Source organism: Copidosoma floridanum, unplaced genomic scaffold (genome assembly GCF_036245765.1).
Source record: "Copidosoma floridanum isolate Cflo_tuat_1 unplaced genomic scaffold, Cflo_Japanese_pri ptg000016l, whole genome shotgun sequence".
NCBI lineage: Eukaryota > Metazoa > Arthropoda > Insecta > Hymenoptera > Encyrtidae > Copidosoma > Copidosoma floridanum.
Window position 1 is genome coordinate 17,438,823 of NW_028321893.1, and position 21,433 is coordinate 17,460,255.

At 37.5% G+C, this 21,433-nt stretch overlaps 1 protein-coding gene across 2 annotated transcripts in view; it reads right to left on the reverse strand.

The window, feature by feature from the left end:
* The window catches only part of SPoCk (secretory pathway calcium atpase), a 285,771-nt gene that overhangs the window by 250,577 nt on the left and 13,761 nt on the right, over window positions 1–21,433 (reverse strand). For both annotated transcript variants that reach the window (XM_089592313.1, XM_089592314.1), the window contains exons 4-6: window positions 8,502–8,599; window positions 8,170–8,428; window positions 7,689–8,025 (exon numbers count right to left, since the gene is read on the reverse strand). In XM_089592313.1, coding sequence (XP_089448439.1) covers window positions 7,689–8,025; window positions 8,170–8,428; window positions 8,502–8,599 — 694 coding nt within the window. The remainder of the gene's footprint in view (window positions 1–7,688; window positions 8,026–8,169; window positions 8,429–8,501; window positions 8,600–21,433) is intronic.

A 21,433-nucleotide genomic window follows, 5' to 3' on the forward strand; every position in this document is an offset into this window, starting at 1 on the left:
CTGTTATTATTGTAATTGGTATTATTATTGTTGTTATTATTATTAATATTGTTCTTACATATAATATAACGGTAAGAATAGAGAAAATTCGCACACACTTAGATTCAACTATTTTCTTCTTATAATTGGACCCCTTGACTTAGGCAGGAGCAGAGCATTAAGTATGTATGGACACACGAGCGGTTTTTTTGTGTTAGCTTGATTTTTCTTCATTGCGTAATTTATACGAATAAGGCAAGAAAATATTTTTGACATTTTTAGTTTTTCTTTCGGGAATAAAGATAGGCATTTTCGTGGCATGGTTTGAGACAAGACAGTCAAATAACTTTCCAAGAACAGATGTCTTTTAATCTAAGGAAACGAAAATATTTAATGAAGACTTTAAATATTCAAGTATCCTTAAATTAGAGGTCACACTATAATTAGATCAGAAATAAAATTGCATACAATATTACTTTTAGAGTGGGACTTGGTTAATGGCCGCGCGAGTGAGTGGTTGGGTGCGAGAGAAGCTCTGTGGCAATCGATCTGTATCGTGTGTTTTAAGCATTCTTTATTATTGTTAACTGTGAGAAAGTTGATAAAAAGACGATGGACATTAAGAAGAAGGGTGAGAAAAGCGAGGACAGTGCGAAAGAGAGAAGTGTGGCGGTGGAGGCGTGTGCGGTGGTGAAAGGTATAGGTGAAGCGAAGCGAAACAAAGCAAGCGTGACTACGAGCAGGCAGCCAGCTATAACGGATAGCTTTGCGAGAACGGTGAAATTCGACAAAAGAGAGAAAGTGCTAGGAGCTATTTCTCAGATTTTAAAGTAAGCGCGATGAAAAGATTAGTCAAATGGCAGGATGAGATGTCGAGACAAGCAAACTTAGTCTTTAGAGGCTTGTCTCTGCACGGTGAGTGGCGGGTTGGGATGAATATGTTTTTAAAAGAAAAATTGTATGTCGATGTGAATGTAGAGCATGTGAGAATGAGTGGAAGTGTGTTCGTAGTAAGGTTTAGCAAGAAGGAGGATAGGGATCTAGTTTGGCAAAATAAGCATAAGCTAAGGGGCTCGAAATTTTACATAGAGAATGATTTAAGCTATGAAGAGAGAAAGAGGCAGGAGTTGCTGGGGAAGTGGGTAAAGAGTAAAAAGGAGGTAGATTATCAAATAAAAAGTAGCATAGGTGGTTTTTGGCTAAATGACAAATGGTTTAAGTGGTTAGGTGAAGAAGCAGCAGAGAAATTATGCATGAGAATAGAGCGTGCGAGTAACTGCAACGGCGATAAAAGCGGTGAGCAGAAGACAAAGGGGAGTGTGGAAGGGGAGGATGGTACAGTGCGACAGCAGAAGAAGAAGAGTAACTTGACGCAACCGGAGTTTACAGAGAGTATGGAAGAGATTTTTCGGTAGGGCCCGGAAAAAGTTTGTTGGACGCTGTGCAAAAGAAGAAAGGTTATGCATGTAAGAACGTAATAGGTTATAATAATTATAAAAGTTCTAGAAATTTCATTTTTTGGAATTGCGCGGAAATTTTAAATAAAGATAGAGATTTTTGGAATTTTGATGAAAAATATGATTTTATAAGCTTATGCGAAACATGGTTAGAAAATAAAAGTTGGTTAAATTTAGATGGAGGAGATTAAATCCGTTAAATATTTAGTTTTTATCGTTAATAGGGAAGCGAATTTTAAAGATCATATAGAGGAGCTTAAAAAAAAGGGAATTATTGCGGCGAAAAGAGTGTGGGGGCTGGGGGAAAGAAAGTGTAAAAATGATTTCAGGAGAAGGAAGATGTTGTTTAATTATCTGGTTAGAAGTGTTATGTTATATGGGGCGAAAATCTGGGGTTTTGAGGAAAAAAAGGAATTGGAGAAAATACAGCTGGATTATTTTAGATGGGTATTGAGGCTAGATTTTCGTACACCGAGATACATAGTCTATAGGGAAACCGGCATAGATAAATTATGTGATGCGTGGCGGGTGAGAGCGTTAAAATTTGAACGGAAAACATAAAGTCTAGATGAGAATAGATTACTGAAGGTGTGTAGAAGTGAGAAAGAGAAATGGAATGAGTGTGATTTATATAGTGCGGAAAGAAAAAAATTTTGTAACGACGTAGTTGTAAGCACAATGATTGTTAACCAAGGATTAAACTCTAATAGGGATATTATTGCGGAAATCAGTCAAAGGATAAAAGATTTAGAAAGGCAGGTATTGGATAGTAAAATTAGGGAATCTAGATATAATACTAGATACGCGAGTATCATATTCAAAGAAGTACCGAAGTACCTGACTAGATGTAGAAAAGAAAGTAAGATTAGTATAATTGCGAAGATAAGGTGTGGTAATTTTGATGCGAGGAATAAGTATTGGTTAAAAGCGGAAGACAGGTTATGTATGCTATGCAAAAGAGACTCAGGTACATTGTATCATATTATAAATAGGTGTGAGGTGTGTTTGAATTGGTATGAAAACAGAGCGGAAGTAAAAAGAATGATCAATAAATATGTTACTAGCGAGCTCGGAATGAATGAGGTAATTAAACTGTTCATAAGGTATGAGAAGGAATGTAAAAAAGGAGAGCGGACGGTATGATTTTGTTAGCGAGAATTGCGACGATAATTAGCCACAGAGCTGGGTATGTAAGGCATGTTTGTATGATTTTATCTGGGACATGTGAGTATTTAATTGTAAGATATGGATGGAATGTGTGGGATCAGATAAGCTATTTATTCTTTTCTTTGTAAACCAAGTCCTTTTTCTGGGCCAATAGGCTGATCAATAAATAAATATAAAATATAATATATTACTTTTAGAGTGCTGAGATTCGATCGACCTAGGGACCCAAAAGCGATAGGTGACGACAAAGCTGGCTAGACAACACTTTACAAAAATAATTTTAAAAAATGGGCCCTCAATCGGCTAGTATGAGTAAGGTTAAAGAGTTAAAACAAAGCGTTACAAACGTATAAGTAAGCTGAGAGATAGTTGAAATGGCAGTTAATTGAAAGATTTGATATAGAGAGTAGATGCTAAAAACCTTTACTTATTGATCATTATCAGAGAAACCCTTACGCACACAGAGAAGTAGGTTAACGTTTAATACTATTAACCCTTTTTAATAACTCAATGGTACGGTAAAAATAAAACTTTAATAGATTTATGCTGTATTCGTAGATTTGGAGGCTGCTTATGGTAGTGGAAAAATTATTAGGTATACAGTCGATGAAAGAAGCCTACGAAAAATTGAGATGACAACAGATAAAGGGACAGAAGAAAGATTTAAGGCTAATAAAGGACGAAGACAAAGATATGTTTTGGACTCTATTGTATTATGATTTCTAAACTAAAAAGAGAATTCTCTTTACTGGGAGTCAAAAGCTCGGTTCTATGAAGTGGTTGTCTTTAGACTATGCTGACGACTAAATGATTCTCGTATCTGATAAAGAAGCTTTACTAGACAAGCTTAAAAGTAAGAACATTTGAAAAGGTAAGAATATTAAGACGAAGTGTAGAGAAAACTGAAATATTTATTTACAATTAAAAAAGTAAAAAGATTAAGTTTTAGGAGGAATAAGGCAAAATAATTAAGAAAATTAAGAATTTGAAAAATCCGGATTTCATATTTAGTGAATCGACAGTTACGTGTACGCAAACCACATTCATAAGTAAAAAAAAAACTACAATATAACTAAGAGATTTTTAGATATCAATAAATGTTAGGGGAGCTAATAAAAAGATTGATGTTATTTGTCTCAGTTGTAAGCAGTATCATGTCATACGGGGTGGAATATAAAAAATGCGTTGTGGATCTACAGTTGGAGACATATACCATTGAAAGAAAGAGGTACAAAAATATTACAACAGCTAATTAGATACGAGTGGGGCGATAAAATAGCTCGTCAATTATGCAAAAAAATGGCTTTACTTAACAACACATAGTATAACAGCAAAATATAAAAAAAAGGATGAATATTATATCTAGCAAGTATGAGCAGAGATATAAATTTACCAACTAGTGAGGTAGGTAATACAAAAATTATAAACATTAAAAAAACATTTTTATTCATTTTTTTTCATTATCAAGACAAATGTGTGGAGAGATCGACAGATGTATAAAGATCCAAGTACAGAACCAAACAGAAATCAAAAAGATTTAAGGCATGAAGACAACTTAGATTTGAAGATATTTAGACATGAGAACACAATTACGGCAATGAAAAAAAAAGATAAAAAATACAAGTACAAAAATATGTAGGAGGAAGTGATATCTGCACAAGGATAACGAGATTAAGTAATATAAATTTCAAAAGACCAAATATGATCCAACATTTATGAATAGAGTCAGAATAGAAAGATATGGAAACAGGGAGACAGATCAAGGTTATGCACAAAGAAACTAGTATGCTAAATATAGCTTAATATTGTAAAAACAATTACAGACTTAAAAAAATTATTAGTTTTTTTGGATAATAGTGTATTAATACGCAAAACTTAGAGAACAAGGGTCATAGCACATACTATAAGTCAGAAAATGTGGGGTAACAATACAGTAACAAACATCTCGAGACTTATATAAATGGATTAATACTAAATATTACAAACTAGAATATGAAAAATAAAAAATGTAAGGACACAAATTAAAAGTAAATAGAAATTTTTTTGAACACTTGAAAGCAAATATTAAGATAAAAATTTTTTGTGAGGAATTTCTGAAGAGGCATAGGTAAATGTGTCAGCAGTAATTTAGTAACAGAAGTAAAAAAATAGAAATATAAAGACAACTTCAGAATTACACAATACAGGGATAGACTAACAATTATAGACTAAAATATTTTGAGACTAAGTTTGAGACACACAAATACATTTATAGAAAAAGAAGCTTTGTAAACAACATGGTGGAGCAGTAGCGCATAATTTAAAAATAAATAAGGCACATCAGTTTAGCAAAGAGTATCAATGGTTTACACAAAAAAACAGAAATGGGAGAAAAAAAAAGAAAAAGAATACATTTGTTTCAACAAAATTATAAAATAAGAAAAAGCTGATTCGCAGATGTCTAGATTGATTAGATTAGCAAAAACTAGTACAAAAAAAGCACTGATATAGTACTCATTGATAAAAAACAAAGGTGGAGCATAAATGAAGAGACTGATAAATACGAAGCCAACGAAATTAAGACAATTTACAAAGAGAAAAGCGTGTTACGAAAAGTTTAACAGACAAATTAATGTTAACGTAAAAATTCGACAGCTAAAACTAAGACTACACTCAAGACTTGCTCGAAGCCATAAACATAGAGACAGTCACACAAGAATTCGTCATGAGACGCAACTACTAGCGCCGAAGGGTCCTTACAAAAGTAAATGAAGTGGTTAAAGTTGAAACTAAAAGCTTTAACATTTTTTGTGTTCAAAAGAAAACCGCGAAAATTTAGCACCATTCTACAATGTAAAAAAGCATGTTGCGGTAATAACTAGAATTAAAACCTTTCCCACGCGTCTCATGAAAAATAAGCAGATATATAGATTAAAACAGATAAATATAGAATTTAAGTATCCGATCTTTAAAGAACGATGGGTCACATGATGAAGCCTGTTTATTCGTTGTGTGCTTGGCTGATACTGATCAAGCGCGGGTAAATTTGAAAATGAAATTTTGAAAAGTCAGTGAAAAGTCATTTAAATTTGTAAGTTGATAAAGATTATAATATTACGTGTTACGACAAAGATATAATTATTGTATTTTTCTCTAAAAATACAGAAAATGAATAATGTCCCCTTGAATATAGGAATAAAAACTTAGTGACTAACTGTAAGCTTAACAGTTACGGTGACGGAAAGACAGACAATAATTTGAAGAAAAATAACAAATATAGAAAAAATGGTGAAAAAAAATCAGTTTACATCACAGAAAAGTTAATTTATAACAGAAACCAACCAAGTAAAAAATAGAATAAAATAAGACAGAATGTAAAAAAAAGACTACCCGAAATGCATACAGTTTTATATTGAAACATTAAGAACTGAAAATTTTCTTTACTGTGCTCCTTTGCTGTCTCTTAACCAACAATTAGTACATGTACATCGTCTTCAATAGCTTGAAAAACAATAGATTATAAAGACTGATGTTGTCCTTAATATAAATAACGATCCTATACACTTCTAAGGCTCTTTGACCCTGGCAAGGCTTTAATTTGTTTATATTAAAAGATTGCAAGTAGCAGTCATATAATGTAAAAAAGCAATTAGAAACAAATACATTAATAATAGTATACACAAAAGCGCTAAGGCCAAAAAACAGTCAAATATTTACATGTAACTACAATCTATAATTATGGATTTTATGTGCTTATATCCCTCATGAGTGATTATAAAAAAATTTAACTTACCGACTAATAAACTTTGAGTTCTTTTTTTTGGAAGGTGAGATATTATATACTGATATACATGAGATACATTAAGCTTTGAAGAGACGTTAAAAATTAGGACAAATAGGAGTCAAAATATGAGGAAAAAAACTTTTAGTTTTAAAAACTGTGGAAAAAAGTTTAGTTTTAAAAGAAAATCACAGCTTGGATTACATTGCAAAAAGTTCGACAAGAACTGGCTTCTTAAGTATACCGTACATAAAAACTAAAACTTCAAAGGGTTGAATTTTGTCAAATACAAGTAATAGTTCTGTTAACCAATCACTACTGGTATATCTGTAGCATATCTACATTTTTTTGTCGCACGTCACTTAATTACCTTTCATAATTAAGAGTACATAAAATGATTCTCATCATCTTTTTCTATTCCATTCGTTTCCTGTTTGTATTTCTTGAATAAATTAAGTAATATATTTACACCTAAAAAGTTGAATTGTGCTGAGTATCTAAACAACGCACAAATCAAAATATTTATTTCCTTTTAGACCTTTGTAAATGAATAAACCAAACACTTAACATTTTTATTTACATAAATTATTCATTAGCGTTTACTAGAGAAAACTTTAAAAAAGGTCAAATCGATTGTGCTTTTGAGTTGTAATCCTAGATGCTTACCTCAAGCTTTTAAAAGCAGCTTAGGCTGCGGGTACATATAGAGCGTAAAGCGTACCGTGTAACGCTCTCCATGTGACCGCGGCTTTACGTATTGGAGGTGTAAACCAACTCCTAGCGGCCCTACCGTATTTTATCTGAACTCGAGTTGGGTCCAACCGCCAATGTTTTAAATTTAGAGGGAATTATCTTGGTAAGTAATTTGATGCCGAAAAAAGTGCACTGCGTACAGCAGCCTTAGGTACAATTTGCTTGGTTATATCACACCTTCGTATCTCATTTTTACGATCAACAGATTTTGAAAATTTATGTAAGATTATTCCTATTTCGGGATTTTTTCTTTGAAAACAGTTGGGAGCACAGCATTTATAAACACTTGCCATTATTAAATCAGTCTTATATAATTATTTGATCGAAGAATAATAAAAACCAAATATAAATTTACCTTAGAGAGTTTATATGTGTTAAAATTATTGGCAGCTGGACCCAACTCGAGTTCAGATAAAATACGCTAGGGGCGCTAAGAGTTAGTTAACACCTCGAATTTTGGAGCTCTCTTGGCACTACTAATCAAACAAATCTTTAAAAAAAGTAAAAACAAACGAGTGTGCGAATCTCCCCAACCCTTTTGCATGTTTCTAAATATTTGCTTGTAAATGTACCAAGTGTTTCTACAGTTGGTAAGCACTTAACAATTGCTTTTCTCTTGGCCATCCTCATAACGCCTAATGCAAGTGTGACAGTGACAACAATAGGTAAGCCTTCAGGTATTGCTGCAACAGCAAGGCTAACACCAATAGTAAACATGTCAAGAAGTGCTTTAGCCTGAATCCAGCCAAGTATCATTATTATACCAATAATGCAGAAAGAGTAAAATGACAATTGAGCACCAAGAATGTCCATACTCCTTTGCAAAGGCGTTTTGGGTGCTTCTTCTGTTTGCATCATTGCAAAAACTTGACCAAACTCACTCTTGGCGCCAGTATTGATCACAATGCCCTTAAAAGTAAATATAGAACATAAAATAAGAGCAGCATGTAATTAAATCACTGATGATTTGACAAACAAAAAAAAATAAAAATGTAAGAAACACGTGTTTGTCAATAGGTATGTTATTAACAGTTATATTATAATCAAAATTACTTTGCCACTTCCATTTCTAATTAAGGTGCCCATAAATGTTACATTTTGGTTGGTATTAGTTTCATTTTTTTTTAAAATTGGAGCTGTAGACTTTTGAGCTGGTTCTGCTTCTCCAGTGAAACTACTTTCATCGACTGCTAAGTCAATCACTTCAAACAATCTAATATCTGCTGGAACTCTGTCTCCAATGTTTAAGTAGACAACATCTCCTGGTACAAGATCACGTGCCAAAAAAGTTTCCAGGCAACCTTGCCTTAAGCTTAAAGCAAAGATGATGAGAATTAGAGAAAGATTTAAATAAATGAGATTTGTATTATAGTAGAACAGGTTACCAGTGGCAAGTAGGAGGCATGAGCTTACTGAGCTCATTCAGAGACTTTTCAGAACGGTATTCTTGAACAAATGCCACGGTAACAACTATAATAATGGCCTGTAAAATTTTAAAGACTAAGTTGGATTGCATTCTAACAATACATTTAGAACTGATTTTCCTGCAGCGTACTTTTTCACCTTATTTGCAAACAAAAATCAGTACTACAAGTCTTTCCAGAATGTAGCTTGAATACCCTTTTGTTGCGGTCCAATAAAAACCAATAAAATTTTACAATAGGATTTTTCTAGTGGTTTGTAATCGATATTTGCACCCATAAATCCAGATATCTGTACTGGTAAAAAATAAATTTACAATGTAACCAGTACATCATTGAACAAAAGTAATCACAAAAATTTATATCCTACCATCCAGATAGCAACACTCAAACAGGGGGAACAAAATATTTCTTACAAAATTCTAATAAAAATTATCAACTAACTTTTTTCTCAATTTACATATAAAATACGTTAATGCCCCCGTTTTAATGTTGCCATCCGGATGGTAGGACAAAAATTTGTCAATTTATTTTTGTTCAATCATGTCCTAGTTACAATAAATGGTATAGAAAATCTATTTTTGACCATTTCAGATTTTATTTGGATTCACGGGTGCAAATACCGACAAGAAACCAATAGAAAAATCCTGTTGTAAAATTTTGTTGGTTTTTATTGGACCAAAACAATAGGGTATATACAGCAGAAACTATGACTACGATTTCTGAAGTCCAATAAATATAGGCCTAATATGTTACATACACAATGTAAGATGAGACAGGTGGTACGAAGTACCACCTCTGCCGAGTTACAATTTTGTAGCAGTAAGTTGGGTTGTTGGGTAGTGCATATGGGTGATTCTGCTGTAACTTGCTCAGATGCTCAGATCGTGTCCGGTACTGATACTCACGTGCCGGGTGGGGTTTTCGCTAGTTTCTCCATACCGGGCGCTTCCCCGGGTGGCGGATAGGGGCATCCTCTTAAAATATGAGGTGACGATGGGCAGCTGGGGTGGCTCTCTGTGGTGGTGGTCGGGGGCGTGGATCAGGAGGCGTGTGTGGCGTTGGCGTGTGTATCTGCGGCGATGTGGACGGGGGACTAGTGCCCCATGTCTCTATCGGTGTGGATGCATGGGCCGGCTCTGCTTGTGCTCCTTGTTCTTCGCTTTTTTTTGCTTCCGTGGGTGGCACTCCATTGCTTGATGCGGGCCAACAAAAACTAGCACCCGTCGTGTATAGAAGTAAGCGGCGGTTAAAACATTCTTCTCAGATACATGCATCACACACTCTCACTAAACAAACACAGGGACACTTACGGATTGATCTGGGTTGCGTGTGGCAATTCCTTTTCCGGGCTTGCGTTGGAGGCCTGGCGGCGGGTGAAGCCGGATGATGAGGCCCAGGTAAGTCTGGGTAACCACATCTGATATAGCTGTACGCCTCATAAAAAAAAGACGTGGTGGGCCGACTAATCTTGGCTTACTACCACTGAGGAGGCTATATGGCGGCACCTTAGTGCCTTACGCCAGCCCGTTTTGTTAGGTTGTCTGCGCGGTCGTAGAACTATACACCTGCCGCTCGTCTCGCTGGGATGACCGTTGTGCACCAACATATACGTATATTACACACGAACACCATTCTTACACTTGTTACTCAACGACAGGGCAGTCTCCGCGGGTGGAACTGAAGGAGAGTGGCGACTCCCGGCCGGCCCAAGCAAGTAGCGGTTCTCTTTGGTAACAAAGAGGGCTGCTGCCCTGGTTTTAACCCTTTCCAAATACTTATTTCTAAAAAAAAAAGGGTAGTGCTGGCCTTCGCGGGTCAGTACGACACTCAAAAAGATGCCGAAATAAAAAACGTCGATGCAAAACTAGTACCCCAGGCGGTAACCTCTCTGAGGGAATTCGCCAGCAGTTCCGATCCGGTGAAAGCCCGGGTGACTGTCACAGGCCCCACGGATTCTGGGGGGGGGGGTACAAAGACGTGTCTCATGGCCATCAGGGACTGCTTAATGTTCCATGGCCCTTTCTAACGGACAAAGGACAAAGAGGAAGTCTGTCGAGCATAGGCACTAACGACACCGAGGACAGCAACGTGTCAGTATTTAGCCACCAGATCCAGGAGGAACTTGCGTCTTTAGGAGAAAGAGGTGCTAAGCTCAGAGTAAAGCGACAGCAAGTGGCTGATAAAGTCTAATCAGCAACGAAAGATATTACAGAGACGCTACAATTAATCAACGATAAGTACAGCAACACAGCGAATGCTATTAAGAATGGGCTCAAAGCCGCGCTTAAACACCTTCAAGAGGCAGAGGTGCTAAGAAAAGGCTTTCTTCATGAAGAAGTGTGTGCAAACGCTTGAAAATTTTTGTTCAAATCCCTGCAGTGGAGGGAACAAAGGCAAGATAATTTCCGACGCTATGTACAAAAAAGAGCCCTGAACACTGCCCTAAAGGAAATAGAACGAAGTAAAAGAAACAGGAGCCCATCGGACAGCCCTGAGAAACGCCAGCAAACCATGCTTCCAAAAAAAAAGAAAACAGGCAGTGGCAAACAAGAAGAAATTCTCCTGAATGAAAAAACAAGCCAGAAGAAAAAAGTGAATGCGACAACAACAGTAGTAGTGAAGATGGCCGAAGGGCAGACCTTTGCAAAGGTGCTGAGGACGATGAAGGCGAACTTTGACCCTGATAAGGCTAATGTGGCAGTCCAAAGTGTTGTCACTACAAAAAAAGGAGACATACTTATTAAGGCCAAAGGTGTAGAGAATGCTACTGCATTCTCACAGCAAATTGAAAAGTCGGTAGCCGGACAGGGTACTGTCAAAATGAGCAACTGAAAAGTGACATTAGAGGTCCGAGACCTGGATGACATTGTAGAGGAAGATGAGGTTAAAGAGGCTTTCGCTAGGACTTTTGGACATCAGAGCCAGGAGCCAGAAGTAGCTCTCTTAAAGCCAAATGCCAGAGGACAGAGGCTGGCGTTGATAAAGGTGGACGAAGCATCTGCCAGACAAGTAGAAAAGGAAGGCAGGTTACGAGTTGGCTTTGTAAGCTGCCGAATTCGAAGAAGAATCGAAGTAACAAGATGTTTTAAATGCCTGGGATATGGATACATCTCGGGCAACTGTAAGGAAGAAAACAGATCTAAACTTTGCCTACGGTGTGGAAGCACAAACCACCGGAAGAAAGAGTGCCTAGGTCCAGCAAGGTGCTTTCTTTGCCCAACAACGGACAACAAGCACGAAGCAGGCAGTGGAAGCTGCCCTCTATTTACAAGAGCCCTAAAAGAGGCCAGGGATAAGGCCCAAGCAGGATCAAAATAAGGCAGAAAGGCCTTAAGTTGAAAGACAGGCTTATGTGGACCCACGCTGCACTGGGTACTTCTTACCTATCAGCAAGGGAAAGCATTAAGCTTATAGTGGTACTGGCTAAGTAGGCGGCCTATTAAGAAGTGCTAGACAAGGTGCTGGTCCTCAGGGACCCCGAGTCCTTTTCAGGACTCGAGAGCATCAGCACCTTTAGCAAATGGTAGCGAGTTAGTTCGTTAATGCTGTGAGACGCGATGGTCTCCCTGGTGGCTCCACCCTGAAGTAATGCTAATGCGGTTCCAGGGTGGATCAAAACCCACGCGTCCTGGGCGGGGGGGGTTTAGTGGGTATGGGTGGTCTAATAAAAAAATCCACCGAGTCCCACACTACCGCTGTCCCTGCGGTGCTTCAATGCATTTCCCCTCCCTCCCTCCCTCAAAAAAAAAAAAAAAAAAAAAAAAAAAAAAAAAAAAAAACTAACGTGCCGTAATGAAATCCAAAACTTTAAAAATGGTTAATTGTGTTAAATGTTGTCAACTTCACTTGAAATTTTGTCTAACACCGATATATAAATTTCTTTATTGAGATAATCGATCATTTAGAGTCAAATTTTCCATTCCAACCCATGTCCACAACTCAATTTCACTTATGAAAACTTTCACCGGTAAAAAATAAGGCTTATCGACTACTTGGGCGTGTAAGCATTATATAATCTAGCTATTGATGATTAGATTTGTACCTTAGTCTCACAAAAAATCGACAAAAACGAGTGAGTCTTACTGCATACATTTTGTCTGCATATTTGCCCCATAATGGTGATTTTAACAAAAATCAGTTCAAACTAGTACTTTATGGACTGGAAATGCTAACCAGTGGTCACTATTTAAAGTATAGGACTAAAATGAATAAATGCTTACGACAGTAGTACCTGAAGTTGTTACCTCTCGAATAGCCAGGCTCTTCTTCTTGCGTATTTCGCGCGTACAAACATTTCATTCCGTTCCGACCCCCCATGGAACAACCACTCGGTGTACGTGTGCAGGTACGCAAACTACAGTTTCTTATTGCATTTGAGGCTCGTAAATAAAGTATGGGTGGACAAGTCATTGTAATACGTCCATCAGTCGTACGAGCACTAAAAGCATTGAAAATTCCATTCCGAACTTCTTCATTCCGACCCTGCCTCACCTTAAAGTACCGTTTTTTTCGTTTTAAAGCAATCAATCTCAGCCTAACTTTTTTTTCATCACTGTTGGGCTAAAAGACGAGACACGTGAGTAGGTAAACTAGGCAGGTACGGGGCCGCCACCCCCCCCGCCCTCTAGCCGCGTAGCTAGGCAGGTACGGGGCCAACTCCCCTCCTGGCCTCCCTCCAGGGCCAACCATGGCCTCGTAGCTAGGCAGGTACGGGGCCACCTTTCCCCTTAATCAGAGTTTCGTATCTTACCTTTCAAAAAGAATGGCAGCCAAATATTTTAATTCATAAATTGAAAAAATCTCGTCATAAATAGATTGATTATAAAGACTGATTCAAATGAGCGCACGCATTTTACATAGGTGTGTTACCGACTGTGCTACTGAAGAGATGGTAAGTACCAATATTAATATTGAGGGCTGTTCTTAGCGCCATATTCTCCCGGTGCTCATGCACAGTACAGACGCAGCTTCGTACAAGTGTACACGCACGCGTGAGTATTGTTGTACCCATGAGAGTTGTGAGTGCTGGTGTGCACATTTCCGTCCCTGCCTTGATGCTCGTTGCCTGGATCATCATCATCGTGGCAGGCGTAGGTGCTGAACGCAGCTACATACAAGTATACACGTGTGAGTACTGTCTTTTCATCCACTCGTCTTTGCTCCTCCTCTGCTCATCGTTGTTGTTACCACGGGATCATTGCACATGTATAGGTGCTGGACACAGTTACGGAGGAAACGACAATGGAGAAGGAGTCATCAACAACTTCTGAGAAAAAGACTGCTGGTATGGTAGAGTCAGATTTGCCTGATCCTATTGCTCTTGGCTTTTTAGAGAATGATTTAAAGCTGTCGTCCTCATCATCATCTTCTAACTCTTCACATCAAAGGCAGCAGTGTTCAGTACCAAGAAGCTGCTGTATTATTATTAACTGATGAAGCTGTTACACCGACAGAAATAAAAAAATACAAGCAAAACTCGACATCAAATAATTTCGATTTTTTTAATTTTCTGATGTTGAATGAATCTCCTCTTGAAAGTCATCCTGAAAATGAGCAGTGGGCTGACAATACATTTAAGGACAAAGAGCTGCCCTCTAATACTTCTAACGCTTTGCTAGAAGTTTGTACTCCCAAAGGCCATTGTCATCCTGAAAATGAGCAGTGGGCTGACAATAAATCTAAGGACACAGAGCTGCCCACTAATACTTCTAACACTTTGCTAGAAGTTTGCACACTTAAAAATCGTAATAGTCTTTGTGATCAACAGAATCCAAGTGTGACAATTTCAGAAAACCTTAATGAGAAGCAGCCTCTAATTATCTTTGATGGAATTCAATACTACATGCTTCAAAAGGTCAATATTTTTTTGTACAATTATTTAATGAGATTTTTGCAAATTCATCATCAGAAAGCATACAAGATCTCTTTATCCAACAGACTCAAGCTTTTACTGTGCAGCAGACCCAAGCTCTCCCTGTGCAGACACAAGCTCTCCCTGTGCAGCAGAAAGGTCTTTCTGTGCAGCAGCAGGCACAATTTCTCACTGTGCAGACTCAAGTTCTCCTTGTGCAGACACAAGCTCTTCCTGTGCAGACACAAGCTCTCACTGTAAAGACCCAAGTTCTCCCTGTGCAGCAGCAGACACAAGCTCTCCCTGTGCAGCAGAAAGGTCTTTCTGTGCAGCAGCAGGGACAAGTTCTCACTGTGCAGACTCAAGCTCTCCCTGTGCAGACACAAGCTCCTCCTGTGCAGACACAAGCTCTCCCTGTGCAGTAGAAAGGCCTTTCTGTGCAGCAGCAGGCACAAGTTCTCACTGTGCAGACTCAAGCTCTCCCGGTACAGGAGACACACATTTTTTTTACCAAGCAATCTCACCGCAATGTAAATATAAATATTGTTTCTATTTCATATTTGTCACTATCCTCGTAAAATCTAAATATTTAATTTTAGGTTGAAGTCGTACTATGAGATGGTAGTGATGATGATGATAAAGTTATCAGTATAACACAATCTAATGTTCATCCAATAATTATACCAGTTACTAATAAAAGGAGTCCTACTTTAGTCTGTGAATATTACGATGTTGATCCCTGACATCCTGAAATGTTTCAATCTTTAGATTACACGGTAAGAAAAAAATTTCCACCTGTTTGATTATTATTTTGTAAACATCACTTTGTACCTTGCAGGGTAAAGATCATGTTCTGCCCATATAATTCCTAGTTCTGTGAATGTCACATCTGCTAAAGCTAAAATTAGTGTTGCAGCTTCTTGTACTTCAATTGAAACAACTGCTAGTACGATTCCTTTGATTATTACTAAAAAGGTATTTATTTTAAAAACTTTTTTCCTAATTTATGATGAATATCTGTAAGTTTGGAATTATATTTCAAATAAATATTCAAATCTTCATATATGACTGCAGATATCTAAAGAACGACAAATCTAGAGAGCATGTAAGTCTGATATGAAAGAAAATAAAAAAAACTAAAACCATTCTAATAGATGCTTAAGATGTAAATCCATGTATAAGAAAAAAAACGAGTCCGAATCGTATGGCATTTAAAAAATTAAATAAAAAATAATATTCCTACTTTTTACTCATTGTATAAGTGTATGGGAATGAGACCCACTTTCTGACTAAATAAAATTGAATATTGAGTCCTATAAATTTATTTTGATGAAAAATTGTTTCCAATCCTCATATTTTGTTTTAGTTTCAAGTATTCAAAAACAACGGATAAGCCATACAATATTTTACCAGTCTTCTACAGGAAGAAGCAATTTCGAGGTGTGAAATATAGAGAGGATCAATGTGACACCATAACGTCAATTTTCTTATTTTAGCTGTATTTACATGAAATCGAATGTACAATTTTAAAATTTTTTGCAAATGTACGCCACCCTATAATGCCTTAACTAACCTATGCTTTTCATTATAAATATGTAAGTGTGAGACTACTCAAACTTATACACGATGGTTAGATATCGTGTCAAACAACAAAGAGCGGCTGGAGACGAGCAGCAGTTGAAGAAGGCAGTCGTCTCTGCGCGAGCTGATAGCAAGCACGCTGATATGCAGTAAACGTACTCACAGCTTCAGCTGATTATTACAATTAATTGTAGCACAATGAATTAAGTGTGTAAATTAATTATTATTACTGAAAGCGTACTTGTAGTTGATTCAGGTAAGATTGGTTTTTTGTATCCACTCATTACTCCATAATTATCTGTAATACCTTGTACATAGTGTAAATATAATTACAGTTATTACTAGCATCAACTTACAGTACTTATTTGTGTATTCCGATACCCAAAGTCATAAGACAAAAACCTTTGTCTTATATACACTACTTTGTTCGTAGATACATTTATTGCATTCATATTTTAGTTAAATACTTTAACTAGTTAACGATTATCAAAAAAAGAAAGTGGTAGGAGCCCCACCCCCGCCCCTACCAGTAGAGAACAACCATATATTTTCTCCTCCTTTGATCTTTCTTTTTTCTTTTTTTAAATTTAATTATAAAATTTTACCATATTTATTTTACAAATCATCATCATCAGAGTTATTTACATTATCCACTGCATCTCTGGAGGTGAGCAGACATTTCCTTAGAGCAGAGGCATTTTTGACAGCACTAACAGGTTTTGTGCATAACTGATGAGCAAAGCATGCTTCATACTCCTTATTTATTTTACTGATAGTAGGACAACCCAAATCTTCAGCATTACAGATGTGTCTGAAACATAGTACAGTTAATATTAAACGAAATATTGTGTATTATTACTTGAAGTACTTACTTCTCTGACAGTATTTCTTTTAGCCAACTCTTTTTTTCCAATCCCTTGACGTAAATGATATTAGCGTCTTTCAAGAAATACTGAACAATGAAAGTAATTCTAGAGAAAGATATACTTTCCGAGTCCCAAGGTATCCCGTGAAAGTATTTTTCAAGCCAAGCATAAACAATGCGTTCTTCATGTAAAAGCTTTAACTATTTACATGGGGAGTTGAAGTGGAAAATTTCTGGCTGAGCATCAGCTCTAAGTGGTAAACTAACCAGCTCTTTCAGAATAAAAATATTTGTGGACCTTCTAAAGCCCTGAATGTCAACGATATAGTCCATGATCATGTACGTCTGATCTCTTGACTAGCTCGTTGTCAACTGAGCTCGCCAGGTTCAGCAAGCTCCTTATATTCCCTCCTTCCCCACTTTTCCGACCCCCCACCCAATCTTTATCCCTACCACCTACATATGGTAGGAAAGATGGAGGGTTCAGTCGTTGTCTCACGTGCGATGCATACGACTCAAGGCTTGGACTGGTAGGTCCAACCACTTAGCCGACTTGCAGTCGACTGAGCTCTTCGCCTTCTTTCGAGCTCTTTATATCCTTTCCACTCCCAACTTACACCTCTCCCCACCAATAGACTACCTCCATCCTCTGGTAGTCTCCCACTATCTCCTCTGGTTGTCTGCCACCAACTCTCGATGTGCATAAAAGACCGATGGAATCGGCTAGGAGCATCATTCCTCACTCTGCCTTGTCAAGAGCAAGTCGTTCTCGTGAGTTTTAACTCTTTACGCTTGCTATTGAGAATCATATATGTATACCCTACGTTTTTATTCTGTATTATAATTTGTTTGATTTTAATGAAAAATTTAACGATTTTAGAGTAATGGAAGGTAAAGAAAACTTCTCTGATGATTCTGTGGAATTCATCTCCGAGGGAAGTCAACTTCTCCCTTCCATTGAGGAAGACTGGGAGAGGGAGACTTTCCTTTGGGGGGAGGAGTTCCTCGGCTTCCCCTTTCTAAGGGAGCTATCTCAACCACCAGCGCCTCTCGTGGAGGTTACCACTCAATCTTCATTGTACTTATATAAAACCTTTTCTTATTTAAATTTGTATTTATTTAATTTTAATGATTGTTAAACAATTTTTAGAGTACTGGAAGTAAAAGAAAACTTCTCTGATGATTTTGTGGAAATCATCTCCGAGGGAAGTCAACTACTCCCTTTCGTTGAGGAAGACTGGGAGACACACTTGTAAAAAGTATAAATTATAAATATAAATATATGTAAAAAAAAAAGAAAAAAAAAAGGTTAATGGGGCAGTTAAAAACATAATGGTTGGACTGCAGAGGATGGGGGGCAGGGTTTGGAGCCCCCCATCACCTTTTTATAAATTAAGATGTACATGCTCTTATTAATATTATATATTCAGTAGCACACCCCACCCCCATTTCTATAACTAAATTATAATTTCAGAGAAAAAATTGTATATAAGGAGCATCAGGAAGACATTAGAAGTATTCATTATTCAGAACTTGAAGAGTCAACATCGAAGAGCGCAATGTCTGTACAATACTTCAAGTACACTGCAAATTTGCTGCAAAACGCCCTGAGACTGATTGCTGACGCAGATGATGAGGATCTACAAGGATGGTTGGAGTTGACCAATCAAGCGCTTGAAGCGTTGGAAAAGTATGTTTTGACGTCATTATCAAGAAGAGAAATGCAATCCTGCCAATCCATCTGGGCTACTTTGCTCTGCGTTCAAGACAAGTTAACTAGTTTACTGAGGAAGACTGGAGGAGAAATACAGTGGCACCTTCCAGAGAAGCAGCAGTGTAGTGAACAAAATAGTGTCAAAAACAGTGTAGTTCATTCTAGTGTGCAGAACAGTGCAGATGATCTTAGTGTATCAAACAATGTTGATAGGCAAAACAGTGACAGCGTAGATGATCCTAGTGCATCGAACAGTCTAGATAGTCCCAGTGTGCAGTGGAAAGATTTACCATCAGCGTTCAAAAATGGCATAGCTACAGGTGTAATAATTAATAGTTGGACACATAAACATCGCATTCTTCTTGAATGATGCAAAAGTTCTGATTGTGTCGAAAGTTACAAGTCCTTTAGAACAACACAATTCTCTAAAAATTAATTTTGAGCATGCCGCGGAGTACATCATACAAAAGAATGATGCGGAAGTCATTGATTAGAAGCATTTTAACACTAAAAATGTTAAAGCCTTAAAATCAACAAACATAGATGATGGTTGGTTTGATTTGAACCTCAAACAAACCATAATGCATCAAATGGAAGAATTTGAAGAGAGAGATTCTGGTTGGGCACTACAGCAGATAATAAGTTTGACTGTAAATATCAACAAGTATAATCCGATGAAAGGAAATTTATTTGTTTGGTTGCCAGATGATGTACGGAAGAAAGAAGCTTGTGTGAATGTGCAAAATAGTGATGAAAAGTGTTTCATGTGGGCAGTGCTATCTGCTCTACACCCAGCAACTGGTCATTTCTATAGAGTGAATCATTATAAGCCATATGAAAATATGCTGAACTTCAATGGAATAGAGTTTCCAGTTTCATTGAAGCAAGTCAGCAAGTTTAAGAAACAAAATCCTGTTTCAGTAAATGTGCACACGTTAAGAAAATATGGTAATAAACATTCGATTTCACCATGTCACATTAACACTGCGAAAAAAGACAATCATGTAAATCTGCTTCTCGTACAGAATTTTTACAATGATGAAGACAATGAAGAAGAAGAGGATAAAGACGTACCAGAACTAAAAACCCACTATGTATGGATTAAAAATTTGTCTAGGCTGGTGGCAGATCAGATATCTAAGAAAAAGTGGAAATGCTGGGTTTGTGACAGATGCTAACACTTTTTCTATGATGAAGATAAGCTCAAAACGCATGAACTTGATTGTGCTAGTGTGAACAAGTGCCGGATAAATATACCAACTGAAGGAAATAACATTCTTAAGTTTAATAACTTTAATTCCGTTGAAAAAGTCCCTTACGTTATCTATGCGGACTTTGAGTGTTTACTTGAGCCTGTGGAAAATGACGTACGCGCATATCAGAAGCATCTAGTCTATAGTATAGGCTATTATGTAAAATGTAGCTTTGACAACAGCCAATCAGTTTACAAGAGTTACCGAAGAGAAGATAATATGGAGACTCCAGCAGGGTGGTTTATTCAAAAGCTGAAGACCATTGCAAGTAACCTGCAAGAATTATATGAATCCAAAGCCAATGATCTTAACTCAAAGAGAAGAGAATGAGTTCAGACAAGCTAAAGTTTGTCATATTTGTGGTGGTTCATTTGGAAAAAATGAGAAGAAAGTGCGGGATCATTGTCATCTGATCGAAAAATTTAGAGGTGCTGCACACGAAAGTTGCAACATCAATTATCAGAAGTCGAGATTCATTCCAGTGATATTCCACAATCTCACTGGCTACGACTCGGACTTTATCATCAAAGAGTTGGCAACCAGTGAAGACTTCGAGGGACGTGTCAGTCTTATAGCTGAGAACAAGAAGAAGTACATTTCATTCACGAAGCACATAAAGGGCAGTGACATTAATTTCCGATGTATCGATTCGTTTCGATTCATGCCCTCTTCCTTGGAAAAATTGGCATCATACCTGGATAAGTGTGACATTGCTAGCAGTTAATTCCAACGCGTATATAGTGAGGAGCAGACGAAACTTTTGCTGAGAAAGTGTGCATTCCCTTACGATTATGTGAGTTCTTTGGAGAAGCTGAGAGAAAGAGAGCTTTCCTCTAAAGCTGCATTTCACAGCAAGTCGAACGATAGTGAAATTTCCGATGCAGATTACGAGCATGCACAGAATGTATGGAGAACATTCTAGACTCAAACGCTCGGAGAATACTCTGATCTGTACTTGAGGACTGACGTTTTGCTGTTGGCAGATGTCTTTGAGAACTTTCGCTCCACATGCTTGGCTGCATACCAGTTGGATCCTGCACATTACTACACCACACCTGGTCTAACTTGGGACGCTATGCTCAAACTCACCCAAGTCGAATTAGAGCTGCTCACAGATATAGACATGCTTTTGTTTGTGGAAAAAGGCATCAGAGGAGGTGTGAGCCAGTGCTGTAACCGCTACGCCAAAGCCAACAATGAGTACATGGAGGATTATAATCCAGAGGTCGAAGACAAATATCTCATGTACTTTGATACAAACAACTTGTATGGATGGGCAATGACACAGCCGTTGCCAAAAGGAGACTTCCAATGGGTTGACATGGAGTCAAACTTCCTCGATATACCAGATGATGATGGATATGGCCACATACTGGAAGTAGATCTGGAATATCCAGTAGCTATCCATGATAAACACAAGGATTTACCTCTCTGTCCGCAACATATGGCTCCGCCTCGCTCCAAGCAGCAAAAGCTCATGACGACTTTGTATGATAAAGGACTAGTGCTCAAGGAAGTTCATAGTCTTGCATTTTAGAGAAAGTCCATGGCTCAAACCATACGTTGATCTAAACACAGAGAAGAGGAAGCAGAGTAAAAATAAGTTTGAAAAACTCTTCTTCAAACTCA